Consider the following 26,946-nt stretch of genomic DNA (forward strand, 5'->3'; position numbering starts at 1 on the left):
CTTCGCGAGGACAGAGGGACTATGATTCTCATAGACCCTCATTGGCCAAGACAGGTTTTGTTTCCTCTCCTTTGGAGAGGAAACAATTCCATCCAGAGACCGATCAGTCTAGGGACTTCCCCAGATCTCATCACATAGGATCAGGGAGGCTGCGGCATCCCAACCTCCAAGCCTTGTCGCTCATAGCCTGGATGTTGAGAGGTTAATTCTGCAGCTGCTTGATTGTTCGGAAGATGTGTCTCGGGTCCTGGTGGCTTCTAGAAAGCCTTCCACTAGAAATTCCTGTGAACTGAAATGGAGGAGGATTTCCATGTGAGGGAGCAGAAGGCCTTAGATCCATTCTCCTGCCCCACACAAAAACTGCTTGATAAGGCCTCCTGCTGTGCCTTGGGACCTCAATGTGGTTTTAGCTTAGCTGATGAAAGCTTCTTTTGAGCCTCTGCACACCTGTGACCTGAAGTACTTGACCTGGAAGGTCATATTTTTGGTGGCGGTCACTTCACCGCGCTTCAGGCCTTAGTGACTTATCCATCTTATACAAAATTCTATTATGGCAGGGTGGTCTTGCGTATGCACCCTAAGTTCCTGTCTAAAGTGGTGACGGATTTCCATCTTAACCAGTCAATCATCCTACCAATATTCTTTCCCAGGCCCCATTTGCACCAAGGCAAATGAGTACTGCATAGCTTGGAATGCAAGCAAGCTTTAGCTTTCTATCTGAAGCAGACAGAAGCCCACAGACAGTCCACACAACGTTTTGTTTCTTTTGATAGGAATAGGTTGGGAGTTGCCATTGCCAAACAGACACTATCCAGTTGGCTAGCAGATTGCATCTCCTTCTGTTATGCCCGGGTGGGACTGCATCTTGGGGGTCAGGTCAAGACTCATTCTGTCAGAGCCATGGTAGCGTCAGTGACCCACTTGCAGCAGTTCCCATGAAGGAGATCTGCAAGGCTGGACGTAAAGTTCTCTCCACACATTCACATCCGATTACTGCGTGGATAGGGATGGCCAATGGGACAGTAGGTTTGGCTGGTCTGTTCTCAAGAACCTGTTCGAGGTGTAGAACCCAACTCTCCCAACCTAGGGCTCGTTGTTTGGGTTCAGGCATTACACTAATAGATATACAAAATAGATATTGCATTATGTGGATTCAAGGAAGATGATTTTGTAAAAGCAAGGCAGAGAGGAATTATAATAAAAGTTGCACTATTTTAATCCAAAAAATATAAATGTGTTACAAGAGAAAATATTGTAATAAAAGAGTAAGTAATCAAGTCAGAGGCAAGTTAATATTGTTATTACGGTTTAAAATGCTTTCAGTCTCTATTCCTTCATGAATTCGTTTTCCCTCCTCCTTTCTTAAATCCAGGTTTCTGTTTTAATTGGAGAGCCCTTTTTCACCACCAGTCTCTTGCCGTGGCATAACCTATATTTCTGGTACGCCAGGACCGCAGTAGATGGCCACCTAATCAACAATGCCACCATTCTGCCCCAGTCTGCCTCTCTCTACACAATGGTGGTGGAGTTCAAGGTAAGGCTCTTGCACTTAGCAGGGGCATCTCTCAAATCTGACAAGAATGAGATGCTTTTGTCAGTAATTTATATTTCAAGCTTGTCCTGTTGAGGAGCCACAGGGTCTCGTTCAAGCTGAAGTCATGCTTTTTAACAATAGAAACAAATCAAAGCAACTTAACATCTGAAACCAAAAGGGTAGACACGTTACTTCATAAATGTGCCTTATTGTGACGTGGGTTATTTTTAATTTGAAATCAAAATCAGATGATAGTTTGGTTTTGTATGCTATGGCGAGAGTGCTTTATTGTTATGGCTTTGCTTTTGATTTTTAGGAGCACTTCCATAAAGATTGACATCATTTTTCCTCAACAAATAAAAAAAACAGGCTGAAAGTTTCTGTAATTTTACTTTGCTCCCTGCTGCATAATATATATTCTAGAACACAATCATTCTTAAAGGAAGAAGGAAAAAGCTCTTTGAAAGAAATTTAAAATTACCTGCTACAGTGATGAAAATCTGTTAACATACAATGGATTTAAGCCTTACTAGAGACTTTGATTGTAAATTGAAAGAGAAAATTCCATTAGGTGGTAGCTGTTGGAGGTAGGAAAAGTAGAAAGTATTACAACAGCTGCATTAATCCTGGAGCAAACTGGATTCTTTGCAGGCTACATTACCTTTCAGAGTAACATAAGGAATAGAAAAGGATGATGACGAACATGAGCTTTTGAGACCTTTAAACATTCAGGAATAGCATCACCTTTGATTGAGGTAATAAAAATTGTTACAAGCTGCAAAGAATCTGATAAAGCTATGAATAAATAATAAAATAAGGAGGTCATTTATGAGGGGCTACTGCTAAAAATGTTAGTGTGCCTTCGGGATATCTTAAAAGGACACTGTTGGAATAGGTGAAGGAATTTGAAAATCTTTAAAAGATAAATCTTGTTCTAGTGTTATTAACTATTCCTTCCTTTTTTTTCCTTTAAACCTTTTTTACGAAACTGTGAGTTCTAGGACAAATGTGGTCTTGCTATTGTGGCTGGCAATATATATTTATTTTTCTTAAATAAGTCTCACAGAAAAGTGCAATCAAAATTATAATTAAAATAAGAATTGCAGGGGACCAAGATGGCTGCCTGTTGAGTGGCTTGAGTTGTTGGTGCTCCTCTTTTTCCGCATGTTTTATTGCCACTATGCCTCATACTAAACGGAAGGCTAAGATTCAGGACTCGGGGCTAACCATCCCTAACTCAGATTCTCTTTAACCTACCATTGAGGAGTTCCTGCTTCCCGCTTCTGATACTTTAACTTTGGTGGCGTCCTTGCCTTCGGGCCCTGAAGAGCATGCTGCCCTGTCGCAGAACTTACAGACCACCTTCAGACCCAGAACGCAGTTTACTCCTCCATTTCCCCTTATGCCTCACATTTCGGGTGACTTTTCACAGCCATGTGGACCCTTGGGCCCTAGATTGGCGGTCTCTGGAGAGGCTTCTCCTGCCGCGATTGTGACCGGGTTAGCTGATGCTTCTGCTTCTAGTCTTGAGATCTCGGAGTTATTGGAGAGCTCTGCGCCTGGAATGGACTTGCAGGTTCGCTCTCAGGTGACTGCTTCAACTCCATGGGGGAATAATGAAGATCTTGGAGAGTCGAATATTATACAGGAAAACAAAGGTATGAAGCCTATTTTGTTTTGCCCTGCTCTTCCAGTGCCTCTGGTAATTACCCTGGACTCACTTTGGTCAGCCCTTATGGTTTTGGAGAAATCCATATCTTCTTTAGATGATGTTACCTCTACCTTTGCTGGTCGATTTAAAGCCTTTGAATCTGAATCAGTTTCCCATACGCAAAAAATTTCAGCTTTGGAATTTCAGGGGCTCTTAGGGAAGATAAGGTCATTACAGAAAGACTAAATAAGAACATAAGAACATGCCATACTGGGTCAGACCAAGGGTCCATCAAGCCCAGCATCCTGTTTCCAACAGTGGCCAATCCAGGCCATAAGAACCTGGCAAGTACCCAAAAACTAAGTCTATTCCATGTTACCGTTGCTAGTAATAGTGGTGGTTATTATCTAAGTCAACTTAATTAATAGCAGGTAATGGACTTCTCCTCCAAGAACTTATCCAATTCTTTTTTAAACACGGCTATACTAACTGCACTAACCACATCTTCTGGCAACAAATTCCAGAGTTTAATTGTGCGTTGAGTGAAAAAGAACTTTCTCTGATTAGTTTTAAATGTGCCACATGCTAACTTCATGGAGTGCCCCCTAGTCTTTCTATTATCCGAAAGAGTAAAAAACCGATACACATCTACCCGTTCTAGACCTCTCATGATTTTAAACACCTCTATCATATCCCCCCTCAGCCATCTCTTCTCCAAGCTGAAAAGTCCTAACCTCTTTAGTCTTTCCTCATAGGGGAGCTGTTCCATTCCCCTTATCATTTTGGTAGCCCTTCTCTGTACCTTCTCCATCGCAATTATATCTTTTTTGAGATGCGGCGACCAGAATTGTACACAGTATTCAAGGTGCGGTCTCACCATGGAGCGATACAGAGGCATTATGACATTTTCCGTTTTATTCATCATTCCCTTTCTAATAATTCCCAACATTCTGTTTGCTTTTTTGACTGCCGCAGCACACTGAGCTGACGATTTCAATGTGTTATCCACTATGATGCTTCCGTGTTTACTAATGAGGATGTTGGGAGATACCAGTTCTGGAGATGGTTTTCAAGGGTAATGAGTCAGACGAACTGAACCAAATCACTGTGAACCTGGAAGATGTTTTAGGCCAGATTGACAAACTAAACAGTAGCAAATCACCTGGACCGGATGGTATGCATTCTAGGGTACTGAGGTAACTCAAAAATGAAATTTCGGATCTATTAGTTAAAATTTGTAACCTATCATTAAAGTCATCCATTGTACCTGAAGACTGGAAGGTGGCCAATGTAACCCCAATATTTAAAAAGGGCTCCAGGGGCGATCCGGGAAACCATAGATCAGTGAGCTTGACTTTAGTGCCAGGAAAAATAGTGGAAACTATTCTAAAGATCAAAATCGTAGAGCATATAGAAAGACATGGTTTAATGGAACACAGTCAACATGGATTTACTCTTGGGAAGTCTTGCCTAACAAATCTTCATTTTTATGAAGGGGTTAATAAACGTGTTAATAAAGCTTTATACAATAATAAGTCTAACTGGATGGATACAACACTCACTTTTCAATCATCAAAAAGAACTTTACGTTCCACAAACACTGGACTCTTCGAAATTCCCTCTCCTAAAAGATACCATCTCATCTCAACAAGACAACGTGCCTTCTCAATTGCTGGCCCAATACTATGGAATTCCCTACCACTTGATTTAAGACTTGAGCCTTCTTCACAATCTTTTAAAAAAGAACTGAAAACATGGCTTTCTCAAAAAGCATACTCAACAAGATAAATCATATTATTCTTCTAATCTCATTTTAACTATTTCTCATTACTTCTTTTTCACACATTTTTATTTTTTCTTCTCTTTTAACATTTAGTCTTCTCACTCAGGACCAGTGGGATGTAAAAAAGTAACTCCCAAATGGGGTGGGAGGCTGCCCATGATCCAGTTAGCACCACCCTTGCAAAGGCTGCGTCCTCTCGAGCCTGGACGTCCAGGCGGTAGAACCTGGAGAAGGTGTGTAGGGAAGACCACATGGCTGCTTGACAGATATTGGCAGGCAACATTAGCCTAGCCTCCGCCCAGGATGCTGCCTTGGGCCCTAGTAGAATGAGCTTTGACCTGAAGGGGTAAAGGCTTCCCTGTTTCTACGTAAGCTGCCTTGATTACTTCCTTGATCCAGCAAGCTATAGCAGCTCATGAAGCCACTTCACCCTATATCTTCCCGCTGTGAAGAATAAACAAGCGATCTGTCTTGCACACCGGTTCCGAGTGCTCCAGGTTCCGCACTAGGGGGTAGATTTTCAAAAACCGCGAATAGGCGTACTTTTGTTGGCGCTCCAGGTGCCAACAAAAGTACACTGGATTTCAGTAGATACGCGCGTAGCTGCTGAAATCTGGGATCGGCGTGCGTAAGGCTATCGATTTCGTATAGCCGGCGCGCGCCGAGCCGCGCAGCCTACCCCCATTCCCTCCGAGGCCGCTCCGAAATCGGAGTGGCCTCGGAGGGAACTTTCTTTTGCCCTCCCCTCACCTTCCCCTCCCTTCCCCTACCTAACCCACCCGCCCGGCCCTGTCTAAACCCCCCCCTTACCTTTGTTGGGGGATTTACGCCTCCCGGAGGGAGAAGTAAATCCCCGCGTGCTAGCGGGCCGCTAGCGCGCCGGGACGCGATCTGGGGGCGGGTCCGGAGGGCGCGGCCACGCCCCCGGGCCCGCCCCCGGAACGCTCCCGACACGCCCCGAAAACGCCGCGCGGTTCGGGCCTGCCCCCCGACACGCCCCCTCCGAAAACCCCGGGACTTACGCGAGTCCCGGGGCTCTGCGCGCGCCGGTAGGCCTATGTAAAATAGGCTTACCGGCGTGCAGGGCCCTGCTCGCCTAAATCCGCCCGGATTTGGGCGGATTTAGGCGAGCAGGGCTCTTAAAATCCGCCCCTAGGAGTCTGCCAATGTTTAGATGGCAAAGAAGGCAGGAGTCTTCTGTGTCCTTGTGTCCCTCCGGTGACGGTAAGGAGATGGATTGATTCAAGTGAAACTCCGAGACCACCTTTGGTAAGAAGGAGGGGACAGTCGAAGCTGTACTGTTCCTGGAGTAAATCGAAGTAATTGTTCCTGACAGGATAGTGCCTGTAGTTCCGAGATGTGACAGGCCGGGCATATTGCCACCAAGAATACTGTCTTTAGTGTTAATAGGTGTTGCGACAGAATGTGCATCTGTCTGAAGGAAGGTCCTGCTAGATTGAGGTTCCATAGGGAGACCGGCAACTTTAAGGGTGGTTGGAGTTGTTTAACCCCTTTTAGGAAATGAGCCAAGTCCGGATGTGCCGACAGATGGTTTCCATTTACCTCGGCCCTGAAGCAGGAGAGGGCTGCTACCTGGACCTTGAGGGCATTGAGGGACAACCCTTTCTTAAGGCTGTCCTGTAAAAATTCCAGAATCATGGGGATCTTGGCCGTTCGTCGGGATACCCCGCGATCCTTGCACCAGGCCTCAAATATTCTCCAGATCCGTATGTATGCCAGAGATGTTAAGAACCGAGAGCGAAGCAAGGTGGCGATCATGGCCACCAAGTAACTGGGCTTCTTCAGGCGAGCCCTCTCAAGGGCCAGACCGTAACAGAGAATCGAGACGGATCTTTGTGAAGAATCAGGCCCTGCTGGAGAAGATCCCTGTTTGGGGGGAGACACAGGGGACTCCCCACGAGGAGCCTTCGCATATCTGCATACTACAGGCGTCTGGGCCAATCCGGGGCCACTAGGAGGACTAAACCTCTGTGGTGTTCTATCTTGTGGATGATCTTGCCTGGTAGAGGACATGGGGGGAAGGCGTACAGTAAGTCTTCCTCTGGCCAGGTCTGGATGAGGGCGTTGATCCATTGGGAGTGCTGATCTCGTCTGCAACTGAAAAACCGGGGACTTTCACATTGTGAGATGTGGCTAGTAGATTCATGGCCGGGAGGCCCCAGCGATTTACTAGAAGCTGGAAGCCTTTGGTCGACAGCGTCCATTCCCCTGGGTCCAGGTTTTCGCTGCTGATGAAGTCCGCTGTGACATTGTCTTTTCCTGTGATGTGGGAGGCCGAGATCCCTTGTAGGTTTAACTCCACTTATTCCATAAGGGGGTCTATTTCCAGAGACACCTGATGGCGCTTGGTTCCTCCCTGGCAGTTGATGTAGGCAACCATTGTTGCCTTGTCCGAAATCACCCAGATCGCTTGCCCCTGGAGCCTGTGACTGAACTGCAGGCATGCTAGTCTGACCGCTTGAGCTTCCAGGCAGTTTATATTCCAGTTCGACTCTTCCTTGGTCCATTGTCCCTGGGCTGTCAGCTCCTGACAATAGGCTCCCCACCCTCGGAGGAAGCTCGCATCTGTCGTGAGGATGATTCAGCTCAGTGGGGACAGGCTTACACCCTTGCTTTGGTGGATTTCCTGTAGCCACCACTGGAGCTGAGAGCATACCTCCATTGGTAGATGGAGGCAAATCAAGTAGTCTTGGTACAGTGGGTTCCTGCGTGACAGTAAGGAGCGTTGGAGAAGATGCATGTGAGCCCTCGCCCAGGTACTACTTCCAGTGTTGATGCCATGAGGCCAAGGACCTGAAGATAGTCCCACAACTTGGGGCACATTGTGGTCGTCAAGCGGCGTACTTGGTCCATCATTTTCCTCCTCCATGGGGGAGGGAGGAAGACCTTGTTCTGCTTAGTGTTGAATCAGGCCCCCAGGTACTCTAAGGACTGGGAGTGCTTGAGGCTGTTCTTTTCCATGTTCATGACCCAACCAAGTTCCTGAATGAGGTACATGACCCTGCTGGTCAACTGGAGGCTCTCTTCCACTGAATTTGCTCGGATCAGCCAGTCTTCCAAGTAAGGGTGCACCAAGGATCCCTTCTTTCCTCAGTGCCACTGCCACGACCACCATAAGTTTGGAGAATTGTGCTGGGGGCAGTTGCCAGACCGATGGGTAACGCTCGGAACTAGTAATGGCGGCCCAGTACCGCAAACCGTAGGAAACGCTGGTGGTCTTGATGGACTGGAATGTGAAGGTAGACTTTGGAGAGGTCCAGGGAGGTTAAGAACTCTCTCGGTTGCACTGCCATTATGAGGTAGTGGAGAGTTTCCATGAGGAAGTGCAATATCCGCAGATGACGGCTGACGCTCTTGAGATTTTTTATTTATTTATGTTTTTTATATACCGGCATTCATGATAAGATCACATCATGCCGGTTTACATTTGAACAAGGAGTGCAGGATAACATAAAACTGAAAACTAGCGCATTGGAAATGAAGTTACAATGAACAGGGGTAATGGAACTAGGAGAAGAGAGAGAAAGGCATGAGTAGGTTAACATCATAGTTAATTATTTACAGTGCCGGAGTGGAAACATTCTTTGAGTAGATGAGGTGAGATTTCAGAGTGTTCTGGGAAGGCTTGTTTAAATAGCCAGGTTTTAAGTCTTTTTCGGAATGTAAAGAGGCAAGGTTCATGGCGAAGATTCGTGGGAATGGAGTTCCAGAGAGAAGGTCCAGCTGTTGAAAAGGACTGTTCTCTCAGGGTTATGTGCCGCGTGAATTTTGTATTGGGTACATGGAGGGTTCCTCTGTATGCTTCTCTGGTCGGTCTATTGGAGTTATGTTGGCTGAGAGGGTGTTGAAGGTCGAGTGATGTAAGGTGGTGGATGGTTTTATATATTATGGTGATGGACTTATATATAATTCTGAAATGGATGGGGAGCCAATGAAGGTTTTTTAATATGGGGGAGATGTGGTCCCTTCTTCTGGTGTTGGTAAGGATTCTTGCCGCCGCATTTTGGACCATCTGTAGTGGTTTAGTATACGATGAAGGGAGACCTAGTAGGATAGCGTTACAGTAATCTAATTTTGCAAAAATAATTGCTTGAAGAATTGTTCTAAAGTCATGGAAATGGAAAAGCAGTTTAATCCTTTTCAGTTTGTGGAAGCAGTCCTTGATGGTACGATTGACAAATGCTTTCATGTTCATCTTGTTGTCAATTAAAGCTCCTAGGTTTCTGACTTGGGAGGAGAGTGAGTTGATTGGAGGGGTGTTGGCATTATGGTTCATTTCTGGAGAGATTAGCATGAGTTCTGTTTTGGTGGTGTTAAGTACAAGGTTTAGGCTGGCGAGCAGGTCATTAATTTTTACGAGGCAGGATTCCCAATATTCGAGAGTTTTGCCAAGTGTATCTTTAATAGGGATCATTATCTGGACATCGTCCGCATAGACAAAGTGTTTGACTTTTAAGTCAGTTAGAAGCTGGCACAGCGGAAGAAGGTAAATATTAAACAGGGTGGGTGATAAGGAGGACCCCTGTGGGACTCCTACAGGAGCGTCATGTCGGGAAGATTCTTTGTTGTGAGATCCAGGTTGGGCCGGAATGAGCCCTCTTTCTTGGGCACGATAAAATAGATGGAATAACGCCCCGTATTTACTTGGGGTGAGGGTACCAGAGTTATAGCCCTCAGACTGAGGAGCCTTATCATTGTGGATTCCACTGCCAGTTTCTTGAGCTGGGAGTGGCAAGGTGATATCATGAACCTGTCCTGAGGGATGCTGCGAAATTCCAGAGCATATCCTTCTCATGTGATGAACAGTACCCATTTGTCCAACGTGATCTTGACCCACCGCTGGTAGAAAAGGGAAAGTCGACCCCCTATCTCCTCTTCCTGTGGATGGGTCGGCCCAATTTCATTGGGCAGCTCGGGTCGAGCCCAAGCCCGAACCTCTCCCTCTTTCGGGTTGCCGGTTCTGAAAAGGCTGAGTCTTCCCCGAGCATCGAGGTGACTGGAACGACGGGTTTCTGTAGGGCCAGAAGTGCTGGGAGCCCCTGGTCCGACCTCTCATGGGAGAGGGGCGCTGAGACCTCTTTTTTCTGAATTCCGGTAGTCGGGCACTGGAAATTCACTCCACTGGCTAGCTTCTCCAACTCGCTTCTGAATAGGAGGGATCCCTTAAAGGGCATCTTTGTGAGGTTCGCCTTAGAAGTTGCGTCCGCTGACCCGTTCCACAACCATAGCTGTCTTCTGGCTGCCACCACTGAGGCTACTCCTCTGGCTGAGGTACACACTAGGTCTGAGCTTGCATCTGTCAGGAAGGCTATGGCGGGTTCAATTGCCTCTCTGGCGTGCACCCCAGAGCTATCTGCCTATCTCACGAGGAGCAAGCAGGAGCAAGTCACCAGGGCACAGCAGAAAGCGATCTGTAGCATCATTGCTGTCGCGTCAAAGGCTTGCTTAAGGATGGATTCTAACCGCCTATCGTGAGCATCCTTCAAGGCCACCCCTCCCTCAACAGGTATGGTTGTTCACTTCGAGACGGTGCAGACCATGGCATCCACTTAGGGGAAATGCAGGCATTCCTTGACCGCTGTGTCCAGATACAAAGCTTCCAAGGTCCAACCTCTTTTAAAGCTTGCCTCCGGGGCATCCCATTCCAGGTCAATCAACTCCTGGATGGCTTCCAGCACTGGGAAGTAGCAAGAAGCTTTACGAAGGGACACCAGGATGGGGTTCTTCTTTGGCTCCACCATAGGGTCCGTGCCTGGAACTCCCAGAGTCCTCAGGGTCTGGGAGACTAGTGCCGGTAATTCATCTCTGTGGAAGAAACGAAGCATGGTCCGGAATGGTTCCAGGCCTGGAGGGATTTCTTCGTCCTCCAGTGGATCCCCGTCATCATCCATGGTATCTGAGTCCCTGTCAGGGATACTCTTGGTGAGGCGTGGCATGTCTCGTGGCCCGCAGTCAAGGCCGGGAGAGCAAGGCTCCCCCCCCGTTGGGCAGGGACTGGGGCTGACTGTGCCTGAACAAAGGCTTGGAGGCCCTGAAAGAATTCCAACCAAGAGAAGGCCACCGGATTCATTTTTGTCCCAGGGGGAACCAAGATAGGGGCCCCTGAACTGCCCTCTCCCAGGGAGGATGCCGTCCTGGAATTGCTCAGGTCCGGGGAACTATTGGATAAGGTCGCGGCCGACACGTCCTCCGACTGGGATGGGCCAGGCTTGGAAAACTTTTGAGAATCCAGCTCTCCCTGGGCCTCCTCACAGTGCTGTCACAGGCAGGATTCCAGGTCAGACTGTGTGCCTCTAATATGGCAGGCTGCGTAGAGAGAGTGCCGCTTGTGCTTCTTTGCTGCCGGGGCCATAGCCTATGCGGTTTATGCATTTAGCCGGTTATTGTATATCGTGTGCGCACCGACTCGCCTCAGCATGCATATGTGTAAGCGGTCGGTTGTGCGTGAAGTTATGCGCAAAGTTATGCGCGCAGCTATGCGCGTATGTACATTCATGTTATGCATACAGAAGGCCGGCCCACACCGCACGTACCGACAGCCGAAGGGGGAAAATGGCATCGCACCAAACCGAGTGCAAAATGGCGCCGCTGCAGACCACCATGTGGAGAGTTGATCGAGCCAAAAACGGTGCCTAGCCCATCGGAGGGGCCACTCTACCCGCTCGGAACGCCCTTCCCTCGCCCGAATGGAGATCAGGAACAAAGTCGGTACGGCATGCCAAGCAAGGAGACCGGAGGAAAGACTTACCAAAGCCCTTCCACGTCTCTGGATCGGAAGGGTTCTTCTCTACTTACCTGGTCTCAGCGCTTACCGGTTGAGTACAGAGATGGTCTCCGGCTGCGGGGGGAGAGGGCTTTGGCCTTCACCACCGTGCTCAGCTTCTGCACCCACTGCCTTTCAGCTGCTTCAGCAGCTAAGTCCACGCCGGAACCAGCTACCGGACCAAGGCACACCTCTGAGGGATCTCGGAAATCGCCTCAGGAAATCGCAACTGGGGGAGGGACCCTTAGTTATCACCGCAGGAGAGTGGGGCTCGATCTTTTAAAGTGAAGGTAAAAATGTCTTTGTTTGTGCTGCAATCCCGCTAACACCGTGTTAGTGTAGGGATAGCATCAGCATCTGCTAGGAGACTGGAGAGATACTAAAGAGCTGAGGTCACTGCAGGGATATATCTAGGGTTACGTCAGCTTTGAAACCTGACTCCTTCTCCCATCTACTAGCAGAGGAACACATAACCCACTGGTCCTGAGTCCGTCTGCCTACATGCTAGGAAATTAATACAATACAAGGTGAGCATATGAATCTTAAATACAACACAATTATAATAAAAAGGAAAAAAAAGGAGAAACCATACCAGGTACATCATTGTATGATTACCAATTAACGTCACAACTTCATGAAATCATCAATTGAGTGCCACATACATAACAAACTGGCAACATGGTTGTATCACACCGCAGCCACTTCATATTTATAAAACAAGCAGACAGAATTCCACCAGAAATGGACGTTTGAGAAATGAGGCATTTTTCAGATTCAAAAGAACCAGTCTAACTGCTACGGAAAACAAAAAAACCCATTAGTTTAGCTTTGGATCTAGGAAATTTAGACTACATCACTAATGATTTCAAAATAACTAGCTTATGAGGAGCAGCTGAGAAATAGACATCATGGAGGAAATCTTGCCTCAAACTTCCTTCCAAAATAGATTTGTAGAAGTGCAGTAAAATAAAAGATGAAGCAATGAGGCCATAGGAGTGCCACAGGACCAACAGAAGTATGTTGTAGAAAGGCCTGCACGTTACAGGGTCCAAATCACATGATGAGTTAAAAAAAAAAACATTGAATGAGTAAAGGAAGAGGACAGAGAGCACACAAGGTAGAATTCAAATACAATACCATGGAAAATCATCTGACAAGACCAACTCCTGATTCCACAATTTCTCAACTCCAATACAGCAGGGGAACTTAGATCTTTTAAAATGCTGATATATGTGGGATGCGACGTGGCCTCCAACTATTACGGATTGGAGTAGGATAATTATTTGAGGCAGTTGCCTCTAGGAAGACATATCTTTTGAAAAAATATAGACACAAGCTCACAATTGTAACCACCTGAAAAACTGGATCTGAAGTAATATGGGTAGTGTTGTGCTATTTGAGTAGAGGATCGCAAACCATCAGTAGAAAGTAAATGAGCTGGAAACCATATGCCCGCTTGTATCCAAGATAACCCAATTTGGAAGCAAGAATTGTGTCAGAGAGTAGCCAATGGAGATGATCTTCAAGGAATTATTAATGGAGAAATTTTATATGGTAATACAGCGGTTGTCAACTGGTCTGTCGCGACACACCAGTGCGTCACCAAGAACATGCAGGTGTGTCGCCACACTTCCTGTTCCCCCGCTGACCCAGCTGCTCCCCTACCCAAGCGAAATAGGTCCTCTGCCTGGACTTAAAATGCTGATAGCCCAGGAAGAATGTGGCAGGAGAGCTGGAGTCAGCGGCACCGGCATGCTCTCTTTTTCCCGCACCCCGGAAGAGGAAGTGGTGAGCATCAGGTGCGTGCGCGGGAAGAAGACCGTGGTAGTGCAGGCAGGCTCTTATGGCCTGGATTGGCCACTGTTGGAAACAGGATGCTGGGCTTGATGGACCCTTGGTCTGACCCAGTATGGCATGTTCTTATGTTCTTAAAGAAAAGAAGAGAGGCTCTGCCTGAAGGATGAGCAGCGCATTTCGGAGTAAAATGAGGAACACTGTCAAATCTCACGGCCGATGGGACTCCTTTCTCCGCAAGGGCTGAAAATGAAGGAGGTTGCTGCTGCCTTTAGGGTTGGGAGGAGACTGCTGCTGCCGCTAGTTCGGGGGAGTGGGGGGAGAGTGAGTGAGCAAATATGTGTATTTGAGATCCTGTGTGTATGAGTGTGAGTGAGATAGCATGTATGTGAATGATTGAGAGTCTGTATATGTGAAAGAGAGTATGTGTGTGATTGAGAGCTGGTTTATGTGAGGGAGCATGTGAGTATGTGATTGAGAGCCTATGTGTAAATGAGAGAAAGAGAGAGAGCATGTGTGTCTGTGTGTGATTGAGAGCTGGTTTATGTGAGGGAGCATGTGAGTATGTGATTGAGAGCCTATGTGTAAATGAGAGAAAGAGAGAGAGAGCATGTGTGTCTGTGTGTGATTGAGAGCTGGTTTATGTGAGGGAGCATGTGAGTATGTGATTGAGAGCCTATGTGTAAATGAGAGAAAGAGAGAGAGCATGTGTGTCTGTGTGTGATTGAGAGCTGGTTTATGTGAGGGAGCATGTGAGTATGTGATTGAGAGCCTATGTGTAATGAGAGAAAGAGAGAGAGCATGTGTGTCTGTGTGTGACTGAGAGCTGGTTAAGGTGAGGGAGCATGTGAGTATGTGATTGAGATCCTATGTGTAATGAGAGAAAGAGAGAGAGCATGTGTGTCTGTGTGTGACTGAGAGCTGGTTAAGGTGAGGGAGCATGTGAGTATGTGATTGAGAGCCTGTGTGTAAATGAGAGAAAGAGAGAGAGCATGTGTGTCTGTGTGTGATTGAGAGCTGGTTAAGGTGAGGGAGCATGTGAGTATGTGATCGAGAGCCTGTGTGTAAATGAGAGAAAGAGAGAGAGCATGTGAGTCTGTGTGTGATTGAGAGCTGGTTAAGATGAGGGAGCATGTGAGTATGTGATCGAGAGCCTATGTGTAAATGAGAGAAAGAGAGAGAGCATATTTGTAATCATGTGAATGAGAGTCTGTGTGTGAGAGAAAAAGACAGCATGTATGTGTGTGATTGAAAGCCTGTTTGTGTAAGCATGAAAAGATAGACAGCATATGTGTAAATGTGTAATTAGAGCCTATATAAGTGAGAGAGAAAAAGCATGTCTATATGTGAGCAATTAAGAGCCAGTGTGAGAGAGAGGAGAAAGTTTATTTATTTATCAAATTTTCTATACCGTTAAGACGAGCCATCACAATGGTTTACAAATTGTAAAATACATAAGATAAAACATACATTGTTAATAAACAGTTGGCATTTAAAATAACAATAGTAATAAGAATAAACAGTGACAAAAGAATAAATAAGTAAAAAGATAATTCAAAACAATCTCAGGGTACCTGGATATCAAACATGCCCAGGTATGCAGAGCAAAAAAATGTTTGTATCCTTATTATTTTTCATTACTGGGTCTTTGTGTCTGCTATTTTGAAATATTTTATTGGTATCTAGAAATTTTTGCTATGAGTTTTTAATTATTGGATATTCCATTCATCAGCTGTTTTGAAATAATCTGTTCTTTTTGTTAGTATGGTATTACTGCTACTGATTTTATATTTCTTGATTTGTTTTATAAGGATGGGTAATGTTTCTTTTTTTCCTTTGTTACACTGCATACAGAGACTCTGGCTTATTGCGGTTTCCAATTCAGTTTTTGGCTGCAATCGTCTCTTTATTCTTTGTTAGGTGAGGGTCAGCACATGTGATTCAGGTGAGGTTTTCTGCTGGCATATAGTTTCTGTGTAGGGCTCTATAGCAGCCTGACTTTGTCCGTTTTCCTAATAGGAGATGTATTAGTGTCTTAAAGACTGGTGTAATATTTTTAGTGTTGCCTTTTCTTAGGTAAGGTAGTTACTGTTTAAGTGCTGGAAACTGATGTTGTTTTGGTGTGGGATGTTTACTATTTATGCAATTTCTGTTCAGACAGATTACGTATCTTTTCCTTGTGTCATTTTTAACAATAAAAATAATATTGGACCTTTATTTTTTATTTCCGCCGTGAATTGTAATGAGCAGTGTGTGACATATGTGAGCATGGTCTGTCAGGTGTGTCACGATGGGAAAAAGGTTGAGAACCACTGTTCTAATAGTTTAAACACAGAATATGTAGTCAGAAATATTGGTTTAGCATGAAACTATTGCATAGACGGTAAGCCTGGAATAGAGCACAGAGGAATAGGCCATGCAAGTGCTCATTCTACATTTAACCACAAAGGAGCGTAATCCACTGTTACAGTATCAGAAATCCATGCTAAGCTCTGCTGAAGAACAAAGGCTGCATGGTAGCAGTGAAAGTCCAGAAAATTAATGGCACCACGATCCCTGGGGAGCTTAAGCTTCCACAAAATGATTCGTAGGGGTTTGTTATTCCAGAGAAAAGAGGATAAAATTGATTCCAGTTTCTTATAAAAATGGGCAGAGAGAAAGACTGGTAGCATACTTATCTGAAAATTAATATGAGGAGCTAGCATCATTTTAATAGTATCCAACCATCCTCACCAGGATAAATACAAGGGTATCCAACCCCCTACCATATTGGATACAAGATGCAATATACATTCCTTGGTCTTAGTGGCAGTTAAAGATAGTGAGCTAAAAAAGACACATGCCCACATACTTCAATCTATCCGAAATCCAGCAAAACATCAGAAAGCTGGAAGATAATACTATAGCTGCAAAATTGAGGGGCATCATTTCAGACTTATTCAAATTAACTATATATCCTGAAAGATGCAATAATACGCAGTAGCCAGAATAGAAGTGGTTGGGGAACTCAATATAACAAAATATCATCCGCATACGTGAATAATTTATTTTCCACCTCCTGAATTCGAATATCCATGATATTTGAATCCTGACAAATGGATTGAAGCAGAGGCTCAAATGAATGATTAAAAGAGAAAGAGGGCACCCCTGGCACGTGTCATGTTGTAAAGTGAATGGAGCAGTTAGGGCACCTTTAATAGAGACATAAGAGGGATGAGAATACAAGACTTGTATGAAAGAAATATAAACATTCCCACAACCATACCATCGAAGAACATGAAATAAATAATCCCATTTGACATGATCAAAAGCCCTTTTGGCATCTGAGTGCCATCATAGGGACTAGTCTGTCTTGAGCAAGCATTATCAAGTTATGGAATATTCAAGCATTATCAGTTTTGTAGTGGCCTTTCACAAAACCAGACTGAGCTGGATGAATTAGTTTAGTCATATAAGGTTTTAAGCGAAATGTCAGCATTTTGACAAAAATTTTATAATCAACATTAAGGAGAGAAATGGCCAATAATTAGATACCAGTAACAGGTCTCGGTTAGTTTTCAGAAAGACCACTATCTATGCATCATTAAAGTGAGGGGCAACATAACTAGAGAATTGCAACTCCAAATATAAAAGATGAAGTTTGGGAACCAACGATGAGGAGAAAGCCTTATAAAATTCAGTAGTGAATCAATCCATTCCAGGCGTCTTTCCTCTTTGCAGCGAGGATAAGGCATGGGAAATCTCTGACATCGAAAAAGGAGAGTCAAGCTTTCCTGCTTCCTCCGTAGACAATGCAGGATGGTTCAGGGTAGACAAAAAAGTAGCAATAATGGATGAATCCTTATTAGAGGAAGACCAGTTCAGAGAACTATAAAAATTCTGGAACTGAGTCATGTTTTGCTCCTTAAAAATAGTGTTTCCAGAAGGTGATTTAATGGCAACAATCCTCTTATGTTCCTTCCATCCTTTAAGGTAGTTAGCTAATATGCAACCAGATTTATTATTTTCGGCATAATATCTAGATTTCTGAAGAAAAACAGTCTTCCCATCTCTGGTAATAAACAGTTTATTATACCATGCTTTAATTTATAAATAGCAGAGAGAGGAGAATTATTCAGAGAGAGAATGTGTTCTTGCAGTAAGCACTGAATTTCAGTTTCTAAGAAAGCAAGTTCCTGTTTTTGCAGCCGGCACATACGAATAGTGTAGCTAATTATTTCTGCATGATTAGTAGCCTTAAAGGCTTCCCAGACAACTGGGATGGAAACGCCACATTCAGCATTATGTATGAAATATTCCTCTATAGAAGTTGTGATCTGCTCTATAAAAGAGGAATCTTCCAAAAATTCTTCATTAAATCTCCAGTTAGGAGGTGCAGGGGAAGAAATCTCTAAGGTGTATACTTAGAGATAATTGCATGATCAGATATAACAATGGGAAGTATATCATCCTGATTAATCGAGCTGAAAAGACCCTTGGACATCAGAAAAAAATCAATATGGGAATAGGAGTGATGAGGGAAGGAAAAAAAGGTGACATCCTTGTTAGTCGGATAAAGTAATTGCCAAGGATCGACCAAGCCGAATTGAGAAAACAGGGCCATGAGAGCAGTAAGTGAAGAAAAGGGTCTGCAGGGATGGGAGGATTGATGGTCTATAAAAAGATCCAGAAGGAAGGTGAAGTCCTCCTCCCCCCCCCACAAAGGAATATAGGAAGCTCAACATGTTTACATGAAAGGGTGACAATGCCCTGAAAAAATTTGGAGGCATCAGAGTTAGGAGCATATACATTAACAAGCAGGATAGAGACATAAATTTTAGCAACAACAGCAACCCAGTGGTCTTCAGTATCCACTTCCTGATGTAGAAATTGACTTTCAGACGTTTAAGGAGCAATATAGCTTTTTGGAAATGGCCGCCGTGAAAGCGACTTGACCCACCCAGTCTTTTTTCAATTTAAGCGACTCTGTCAAGGACAGATGGGTCTCCTGTAGAAAAACATCAGGATGCAAAGATTTACAATAGGACAAAACTTTTTATGTTTAATAAGGAGATTTAACCAGTTCAGATTCAATGAAAAGACTCTCAATTCAGTGGCCATTGCAAAGGATAAGGGAGAGAATATTGTGCATTACATAATACCATGATGTACTCACCTTCAGAAACATTAAAGTGCAAGTAAAAACTAGAAAACACTCAGCTCACGAATCACATGATAGGTGAACATACGCAGCGGCTAGGATAAAAGCAGACAGCCACGAGAGGAGAATAGAGCAAAAGAAGACCAGAAAAGAACAAGAAAATGAAAGGCACAGAAAAAGAAAACTGTGTCATAAGCCCAATCTGGGTCTAGAAGGGTCGCGGGTGCCTATAAAGATGGCAACTTCTCATTCCTGCCATTGCATGAAACAATATAAGTTAAAAAAAACAAAATTGCAGGAGGTAAAAGTAAGCATTCACCATCATAAGAACACCAGCCAAAAGGAAGAACTATGAAATATGGGGCGGATTTTAAAACCCCTGCGTGCGCCGGCGCGCCTATTTTGCATAGGCAGCCGGCGCGCGCAGAGCCCTGGGACGCGCGTAAGTCCCGGGGCTTCCTGTTGGGGGCGTGGCGGGATGACGCGGCGTTTAGGGGGCAGGGCGAGGCGTTTCGGGGGCAGTGACGTGGGCGTGGTTTCGGCCCAGGGGCGTTCTGGGGGCGTGGCCGCGGCCTCCGGAACAGCCCCCGGGACCGGACCACGGAGCGGGGCAGCCGGCCGACGCGCGCAAAGTTAAGGGGGGGGGTTTAGATAGGGCCGGGGGGGTGGGTTAGGTAGGGGAAGGGAGGGGAAGGTGGGGGGAGGGCGAAGGCAGCGCGCGCTGGGCTCGGCGTGCGCAAGTTGCACAAATGTGCACCCCCTTGCGCGCGCCGACGCCGGATTTTATAAGATACGCGCGGCTACGCGCGTATCTTATAAAATCCAGCGTACTTTTGTTCGCGCCTGCTGCGCGAAATAAAGTACGCGCTCGCACAAGTATTTAAAATCTGCCCCTATGTGAACAAGTAACCAGTTAAGTATTAACCATAAACAAGTAAATGTTCAATGCAGACCATGTAGAAAACCTTGGACTATAGCGATACCAAGTCAGCTATATCAGATGCATCTGAAGGTAGAAGGATGGCCCTTGCTACAAGCAACAGTCATGCACAAACTGTTCAGGTGGTAACCATGTCAATAACAAGGGAAAGACCATCAAGATAAGCCTATAAAGCTTCAGGCGATTCAAATGTTTTGGTACTGTTACAATGAGTAACTCTCATCCGTGTGGGGTCAATAAGGGCAAACTGGGCCCCAAGTTCTCTTAACTTCGGGCGCATGGCAAGAAACAGTTTCTTATGTTGGGCAGTGGTAAGCAAAAGGTTGGGCACAAACAGCAAATGCCTTCATAGGTGATCGGCACCTTACTCTGTGCTGCTGTAAGAATCATCAAGGCCTGCTGATATCATAAGACCTTAAGAATCACCGGCATCAGGTAATTCTGGTCGCCACATCTCCAAAAATATAGAGCTACAATGGAGAAGGTACAGAGAAGGGCAACCAAAATGATAAAGGGGATGGAACAGCTCCCCTATGAGGAAAGGCTGAAGAGGTTAGGGCTGTTCAGCTTGCAGAAGAGACAGCTGAGGGGGGATATGAGAGGTCTTGAACGAGTAGATGTGAATCGGTTATTTACACTTTCGGATAATAAAAAGACTAGGGGGCACGCCATGAAGTTAGCATGTGGCACATTTAAAACTAATAGGAGAAAGTTCTTTTTCTCTCAACGCACAATTAAACTCTGGAATTTGTTGCCAGGGAATGTGGTTAGTGCAGTTAGTGTAGCTGGGTTTTAAAAAGGATTGGATAAGTTCTTGGAGGAGAAGTCCATTACCTGCTATTAATTAAATTGACTTAGAAAATAGCCACTGCTAATCTAGCAACAGTAACATCGAATAGACTTAGTTTTTGGGTACTTGCCAGGTTCTTATGGCCTGGATTGGCAACTGTTTGAGACAGGATAAGAACATAAGAACATGCCATACTGGGTCAGACCAAGGGTCCATCAAGCCCAGCATCCTGTTTCCAACGTGGCCAATCCAGGCCATAAGAACCTGGGCTTGATGGAGCCTTGGTCTGACCCAGTATGGCATGTTCTTATGTTCTTATTTTTTATGATGCAGCAGACGCGGTGGAATATAATGCGCCCTCTCTAGTTCCAGTGGAGGCTCAAATTGTAAGTCCAGGATCAAATGCTGCAGAAAAGGAAGTATGTCTGATCCTTCTTTGCCTTAGGCACCCTTAAAATACAGAGATTGTTCATACGATTTCTGTTGGCAAGATCTCCTCGGCCCGTTGTAAGTCCGCCATTTTGGATGTTGCCGCACGGAGTTCTATGAGGCCGGCCTTACATTGGTCCACCCTCTTTTCCAATGATTCTACCCATGGGTGGAAGGCCGCCATAGTGTTGGCAAGATTGGTAAGATCTAATTTAATCGCGCAGGTGGCTTTGAGTGGCACTGATATTTCTGGATTCGGCAGGTCATGTTTAGTACGCTTAGTACCAGAAGAGAGAGCAAATGCTGCTTCGATCTTCCCAGGTTTCGAGTTTGCCATGGTTACACAGGGTTGCTAGCAAAGAATCTTCAAGGATCATGTTCAAAATAAACACAGTTTAGCGATAAAAATAGAGCATGAAATGAGGAGTTTGAAAATCAAGCTGCCATCTTTAACGGTGCTTACTCACTAGCAACCCCCCCCCCCCCCCCCCTCATGCTGGTTGCTTTTATCTTGAAACTTCCTTGATGATAAGTAAGAAGAAAACCATGAAAGAACTTTACTGTTTATACCAATTTCCTGCAACCGCAATAACAATCGGTGATGATTAACTTTCGAATGTGGTACTAATATCTAAAAAAACCCAGCTATAACTGCTTTTTTCGAAATCTGCTTTGATATAAGTTTAGAATATTATGCCCATTCAGAAATTCTGTTAAGTGATGAAGCACCACCTTTTCTAGAATTTTAGTGATTGATGGCAGATTGGAAATAGGCCTGTATCTTGTTCAGGCGTCCTTTGGAAGTGGCCCACGTTTTAAAACCAGATGCACAATGGCTTTTTTATAAGCCTCAGGAAAAATTCCTTCATTTAGTGATCTATAGATTATCTCAGTGATGGGTTGCAGGAAATGATCTTTACTCAAAATTAGTAATCCCATTGAACATAGATAAAGAGGACAGTAAGAGGACTTTAATTTTCCCCTAGTTTTGGAATTTTTTTTTTAAGGAGTAAATAAAAGATTCACATTTACCCATTATATTCCACTCATGATTTTATAGACCTCTATCATATTCCCACTCAGTTGTCTCTTTTCCAGGCAGTGGTACAAATAAAACATATGTAATAAAATCATAAAACAATGCTAAATCATAAAAATATAGACAGTCATGGGTCACAAAGTAATGTACGAGAATAACATTGAAATTGAACAAACAATAGATTGTACTAAAATAACTAATAAATAGACTGAGAGCTGTACCCATATAACGTTTGCTAAATTTAAAAGGAAATAAACTATCCTGTCTTCATGCCACTACAGCTGTGCTATTATTAGTAAAAGTCAGTGTACGCTTAGGAGAAGAACCCAGCTTTTACTGCCTTCCTAAATTTTTTTTTATTTTTTAATTTTTAATTTTCAAATTTCAAAATCTTACAAGAATCACTTATAATAGAATTCAGTACATTTTCTGGTATACACATTATATATCATCCAACCAGGATAAAGTAAAATATAACATAAAGCTAGAAAATCTATCCAGATTAATGTACCTAAATATAGGAAATTCTGGGGCAAGAAAAATTACAGAATGAAAATCTAGATATATAGTACTATATACTGCATATAGATAGGTAAGCTACCATTAATTACTAGTCAATCACACTTTGGGAACTTCTTGGGAATGACCTAATAGGAAATCCTGCAGTTGTTTAGGGTCAAAGAAAACGTAATTATTCTCTTGATACCTGACACAGCATTTACAGGGAAATTTTAATACATAACAGGCACCCAAATCGATAACCCTTTGCTTCATAGCTAGAAAATCTTTCCTGCGCTGCTGCGTTTCCTTGATCACATCAGGATAGATCCAGATTTTGGCTCCATAAAATAAAGCCAATCTGTTTCTCAGAAACATTTTTAAAACATAGTTACGGTCAGAAATAAACGCAAAAGTTATCAAAATCACTTTCCTTTCCTTTCTTTGACCTCTGCTTCCAGCGATAACTCTAATATCTCAGAAATATCCATAGAAGGTCTGTCTTCTCCTTCAACTTCTGAAACAGCTTGTGGAAGGTAATAGGCTCTAGAACTTGCTGTATTTAACAGCCTTACATGTATATAATCCTTTCCTCCTTTACCTTTTTCTCTTTTTTCCCCTATTTAAACTTATACCTCTTCACTCCTTTCCCCCCCCTACAATTCTCCCTTGATACTATAATAAATTGTACTGTTACAACTAATCCATATAATATTATCTTTATATATCTATATATATCTTTATAACCTGTTTTTTGTTAATGCATTTAACTGTTTTAATGTATAGTTTCTCAGTTGTTTTCACACTGTTTTATGTACAACGCAATTGCGGATTTTCGTTCTCTGTACACCGACGTGATATCTCTGATGAGCGGCGGTATATAAAAACCAATAAATAAATAAATAAATAGTGCAAACCGGTAAAGCAGTATCTGGTATTTTTAATACCTCTTTCAAATATGTTTTAAATAATTCAACTGGGGAAATCAATCTAAGCACTGGAAAGTTTATCACACGTAAATTCAGCATCCTTAAATTGTTCTCCACTCTTTCAATTCTTCTTTTTGCCATTATTTCTGACTTAGCAAAATTATGCTGTAGAGACTCCATCTTTTGCAATCTTTCCTCATGTTGCTGAATTTTCACATTATTTATTCCAATCATTGTATTATTTTCTTTGGTTTGCTGCTTAACCTCTGTAATAGACTGAGCAATCGATTTTAAAGCTGAATCAATGGCTTTAAGAGCGTACCATACTTTCCCCGAAGTAATATCCTCAGGCAGTCCTAAATTAACTTTAACTGCAGAAGATTCCGACCGGGTTTCACCCAAATCCCATTGTGTTTCCAAGCGGTGAGTGTTACCTGCGATGGTATCTGCAGTGTGGGTCCGAAGTTCTTCTCCCGGTCCCATCTCCAGCAAACTATGGGGCTCCACATGTCTTCCTAAATTTTAAGTACTTTAAATCTGCGCAATGTCAGGGAGATAGAGAGTTCCAAAGCAGGGGGTCCCTATCTAAGGACTATCATGAGATGGCTGAGCCAACTTGGAAATGTGTTACAAAAATAGGAGAAAAACCCAGGTAGTTGTGAATGAAGGCTTATGATACCATAGCTCAAAAGGAGGCCATTTCAGATTATGAGGGAAGACGAAAAGAGCAAGAGAAAACTGCTAGGCAAAACATAATGCAAGGTGCATGGCTAACATTGAGGCTCTGCTATATTAGAATTGTATTGCCTTGGTATATTTGATTTATTATGCATAGAATCTAGTGAAGGCAAGATTCTATTTTGTCTTAAAGCACTTTTGCAGCTGTCTTACTACCTAGCAAGAAAACTTGAACTTTTTTTTTACAAGTGTGTTTTCTTAACATTTGTTGAGCTATAAGCCTATCTGCTATATATAGAAGTTGATCATTTCATAATCCTATTGATGTTGTATCAATTGCCTGTTAATGTAAAGCCCTGGACATTTCTGGTTGACTCTAATTTAACAGTGCTGCTGCTTGTGGAAATGTGGTGTAGCTATTATTGCAAATCTTATATTTTTAAGTTGTGAATATTACATAAGTTCAAACTATTTCTAACTATGAATGATCTAAAAGTTGTGATGCATTTGATAGTTACCTCTACAGTTGATTATTGCAGTTGTTTGTATTTAGGTCTTCTGAAGTCAACAATAGCAGCTCTTCAAATAGTATAGAATACAGCTGCTAGAATCATTATGGCACACAGATGAGTGACCATATTACTCCTGTGTTCTCTAGATTATATTGGTTACCAATCAGTTGGCATATAAAATTTAAGTATTTACTCTGATTTTTAAAATACGTATGAAGCTCCAAATTAATGTGGGCTAACCAGAAACTTAGATTCTGCTGATTTGAGCTTATGAGTAATTCCTTTGGTAAAAAAGATTAGGTTGGAGGAATCCCGGAATAGAATGTTCTCCACTGCAGGAGCATGTTTTGTTTGAGTACTTAAAATCTGAAAATGATATTTGTGCTTTTTAGGAAGCATTTAAAAGGTTTCTTATTTTCAGAAGCATTTAAAGTATAAGAACTTTCCTGGAGGAAGGAAACAGAGGCAGAGAGCTGGTTATGATTATTTTTTTAAAATGTTATTTATTGATTGATAAATATTTATACACCTTACTCTCCAAAAGATCAAGGCGGTGAACAAATAAATGGCTATTACAGATGTGCTGAGCAGAAACAAAGAAACATGGCAGTCTCAGAACTTAATTGGATTGGCAAAGATAATAAAATGGACAAAAATAAGTGGTATAAAATATAGCAAACTTATTCTGAGGGTGAGGAAGGACTTTTGAACACGTTGGGGTGGCTAGGAAGGAGAAGAATGTCTTTGAGACACCAAGGCACTCCTGCTTTAAGTAGTTACTATCAACAATACCTGACTCACCATATCAACCACCACAGTTCTTTACATTTGAAAAACAAAATATTTTGATCAAACCATATGCAAAAAACTTAGGAGTAATTATAGATTCCCGGTTATCACTAACTAAAAATATATCTGAAATAGTGAAAAAATCATTCTTTAAAATATCTATGTTGAAAAAAATAAAACTATTACTGTTACCAAATGATTTTCACCTTGTGACTCAATCTCTGATATTGACTACATTAGACTACTGTAATGCGCTATATCTCGGTTTACCTCAATCATCAATACAACCGCTACAACTGGTGCAAAATGCAACTGCCAGAATGCTATGTAATGCCTCACGCAGAGATCACATCACACCGCTATTATATCATTTGCATTGGCTTCCAATGCCATTCCGGATTTCTTACAAAATTCTGACCACAATTCACAACCTGCTATACAACCCCAATTCAATCTGGCTCTGCTCACTATTGAGATTATATAAACCAAACAGACAACTCAGATCTATGAACAAATGCATGTTGGAAATACCCACAGTAAAAGTTGCAAGTTTAGCTCTAACCAGAAAACGAGCATTTTCAATTGCAGGTCCTACACTGTGGAACTCTATTCCGGAGTATATTCGCCTAACAGAAAACCGCAATGACTTTAAAAAAGCTCTAAAAACATACTTATTTACTTGTGCCTATAACATATCAGAATGAATATAACAACTCTGTTTCCAAACCCTATAGCATTATTTGATATCCAGTTGGAAGTGAATGTAAAGTTTGTAATTTTATAGTAATTTTATTGTATGTTAAATATTATGTATGTTTTACGATGTAAACCGCTAAGATGGATAGGTAACTACCCCTAGTGCGGTATATAAAAACTTTTAAATAAATATGCTGGTAAATCGAGATTTATATCTTCTTTCTGAAATAGTCAACTATAATTTTAGAACTTTTGTCCCATGGGGACAAGTGGAATAAAGGGGCCCGAAGGTACCAAAATTAATGCAGGGCTCATAGAAGTACAAAATCTTTAATTATGACGCTATTAATCCATTTTTATTAAATACTGCATCATCTTTGGGAAGAGGCAACTAATTTTCCAAGAATATGTCTGAATGCAGCATGGATTGGCTTGTAGCCATCTCCTTAGTGGCTGGCTGCAGACCACATGCTACCATGAAGAATTTTTTTTTTTGTCCAGTAATCTTATTCCTAGTGAATTACAGTTGAGTAAGTCTTGCAGCTCTATTTACTTCAGGTCACACAACAAATCTGTGACAGATACTGATATTGATTCCAAGAAATCTAAATCCCATTCTGAGTGCTAAATCACTGCATCTCCTCCTGCTTACTCTGCTCAACATGGGCAGAGTAGCAATGCCAGAACCCAGTGGCAAAAATAGAAAGAGACTTTGCCAGTTAGCATCTGTGGCTTGACAACAAGGCTTGAGAGCAAATTGTCATTCTTCGGTGCAGTGCTACTATTTATAAGCATATGCTGCTTATTTAGCAAGGATATTGAGGTATTCTAAAACATCCTTCAAAATGCTCTTTTGTGTTTCTTAGTAAATTACATGAACTAGGCTCTAAATAAAAGACCATAAACGTTCCTGCTGGACGTGCTGATGCTAAATGTAAGAACTGACACACCTTCCTTCCT

General features: G+C 43.1%; 1 protein-coding gene across 7 annotated transcripts in view; it reads left to right on the plus strand.

Moving 5' to 3' along the window:
- The window catches only part of PRMT7 (protein arginine methyltransferase 7), a 323,317-nt gene that overhangs the window by 145,374 nt on the left and 150,997 nt on the right, over positions 1–26,946 (plus strand). For all 7 annotated transcript variants that reach the window (XR_003857729.1, XM_029608658.1, XM_029608659.1 and 4 more), the window contains one exon: positions 1,373–1,534. Coding sequence is in view for 6 of the 7 variants with exons in the window: in XM_029608658.1 (XP_029464518.1) it covers positions 1,373–1,534 (162 nt within the window). In the remaining variant the exon portion in view is untranslated. The remainder of the gene's footprint in view (positions 1–1,372; positions 1,535–26,946) is intronic.

Source organism: Rhinatrema bivittatum, chromosome 7 (assembly GCF_901001135.1).
Source record: "Rhinatrema bivittatum chromosome 7, aRhiBiv1.1, whole genome shotgun sequence".
In the NCBI taxonomy this organism is placed as follows: domain Eukaryota; kingdom Metazoa; phylum Chordata; class Amphibia; order Gymnophiona; family Rhinatrematidae; genus Rhinatrema; species Rhinatrema bivittatum.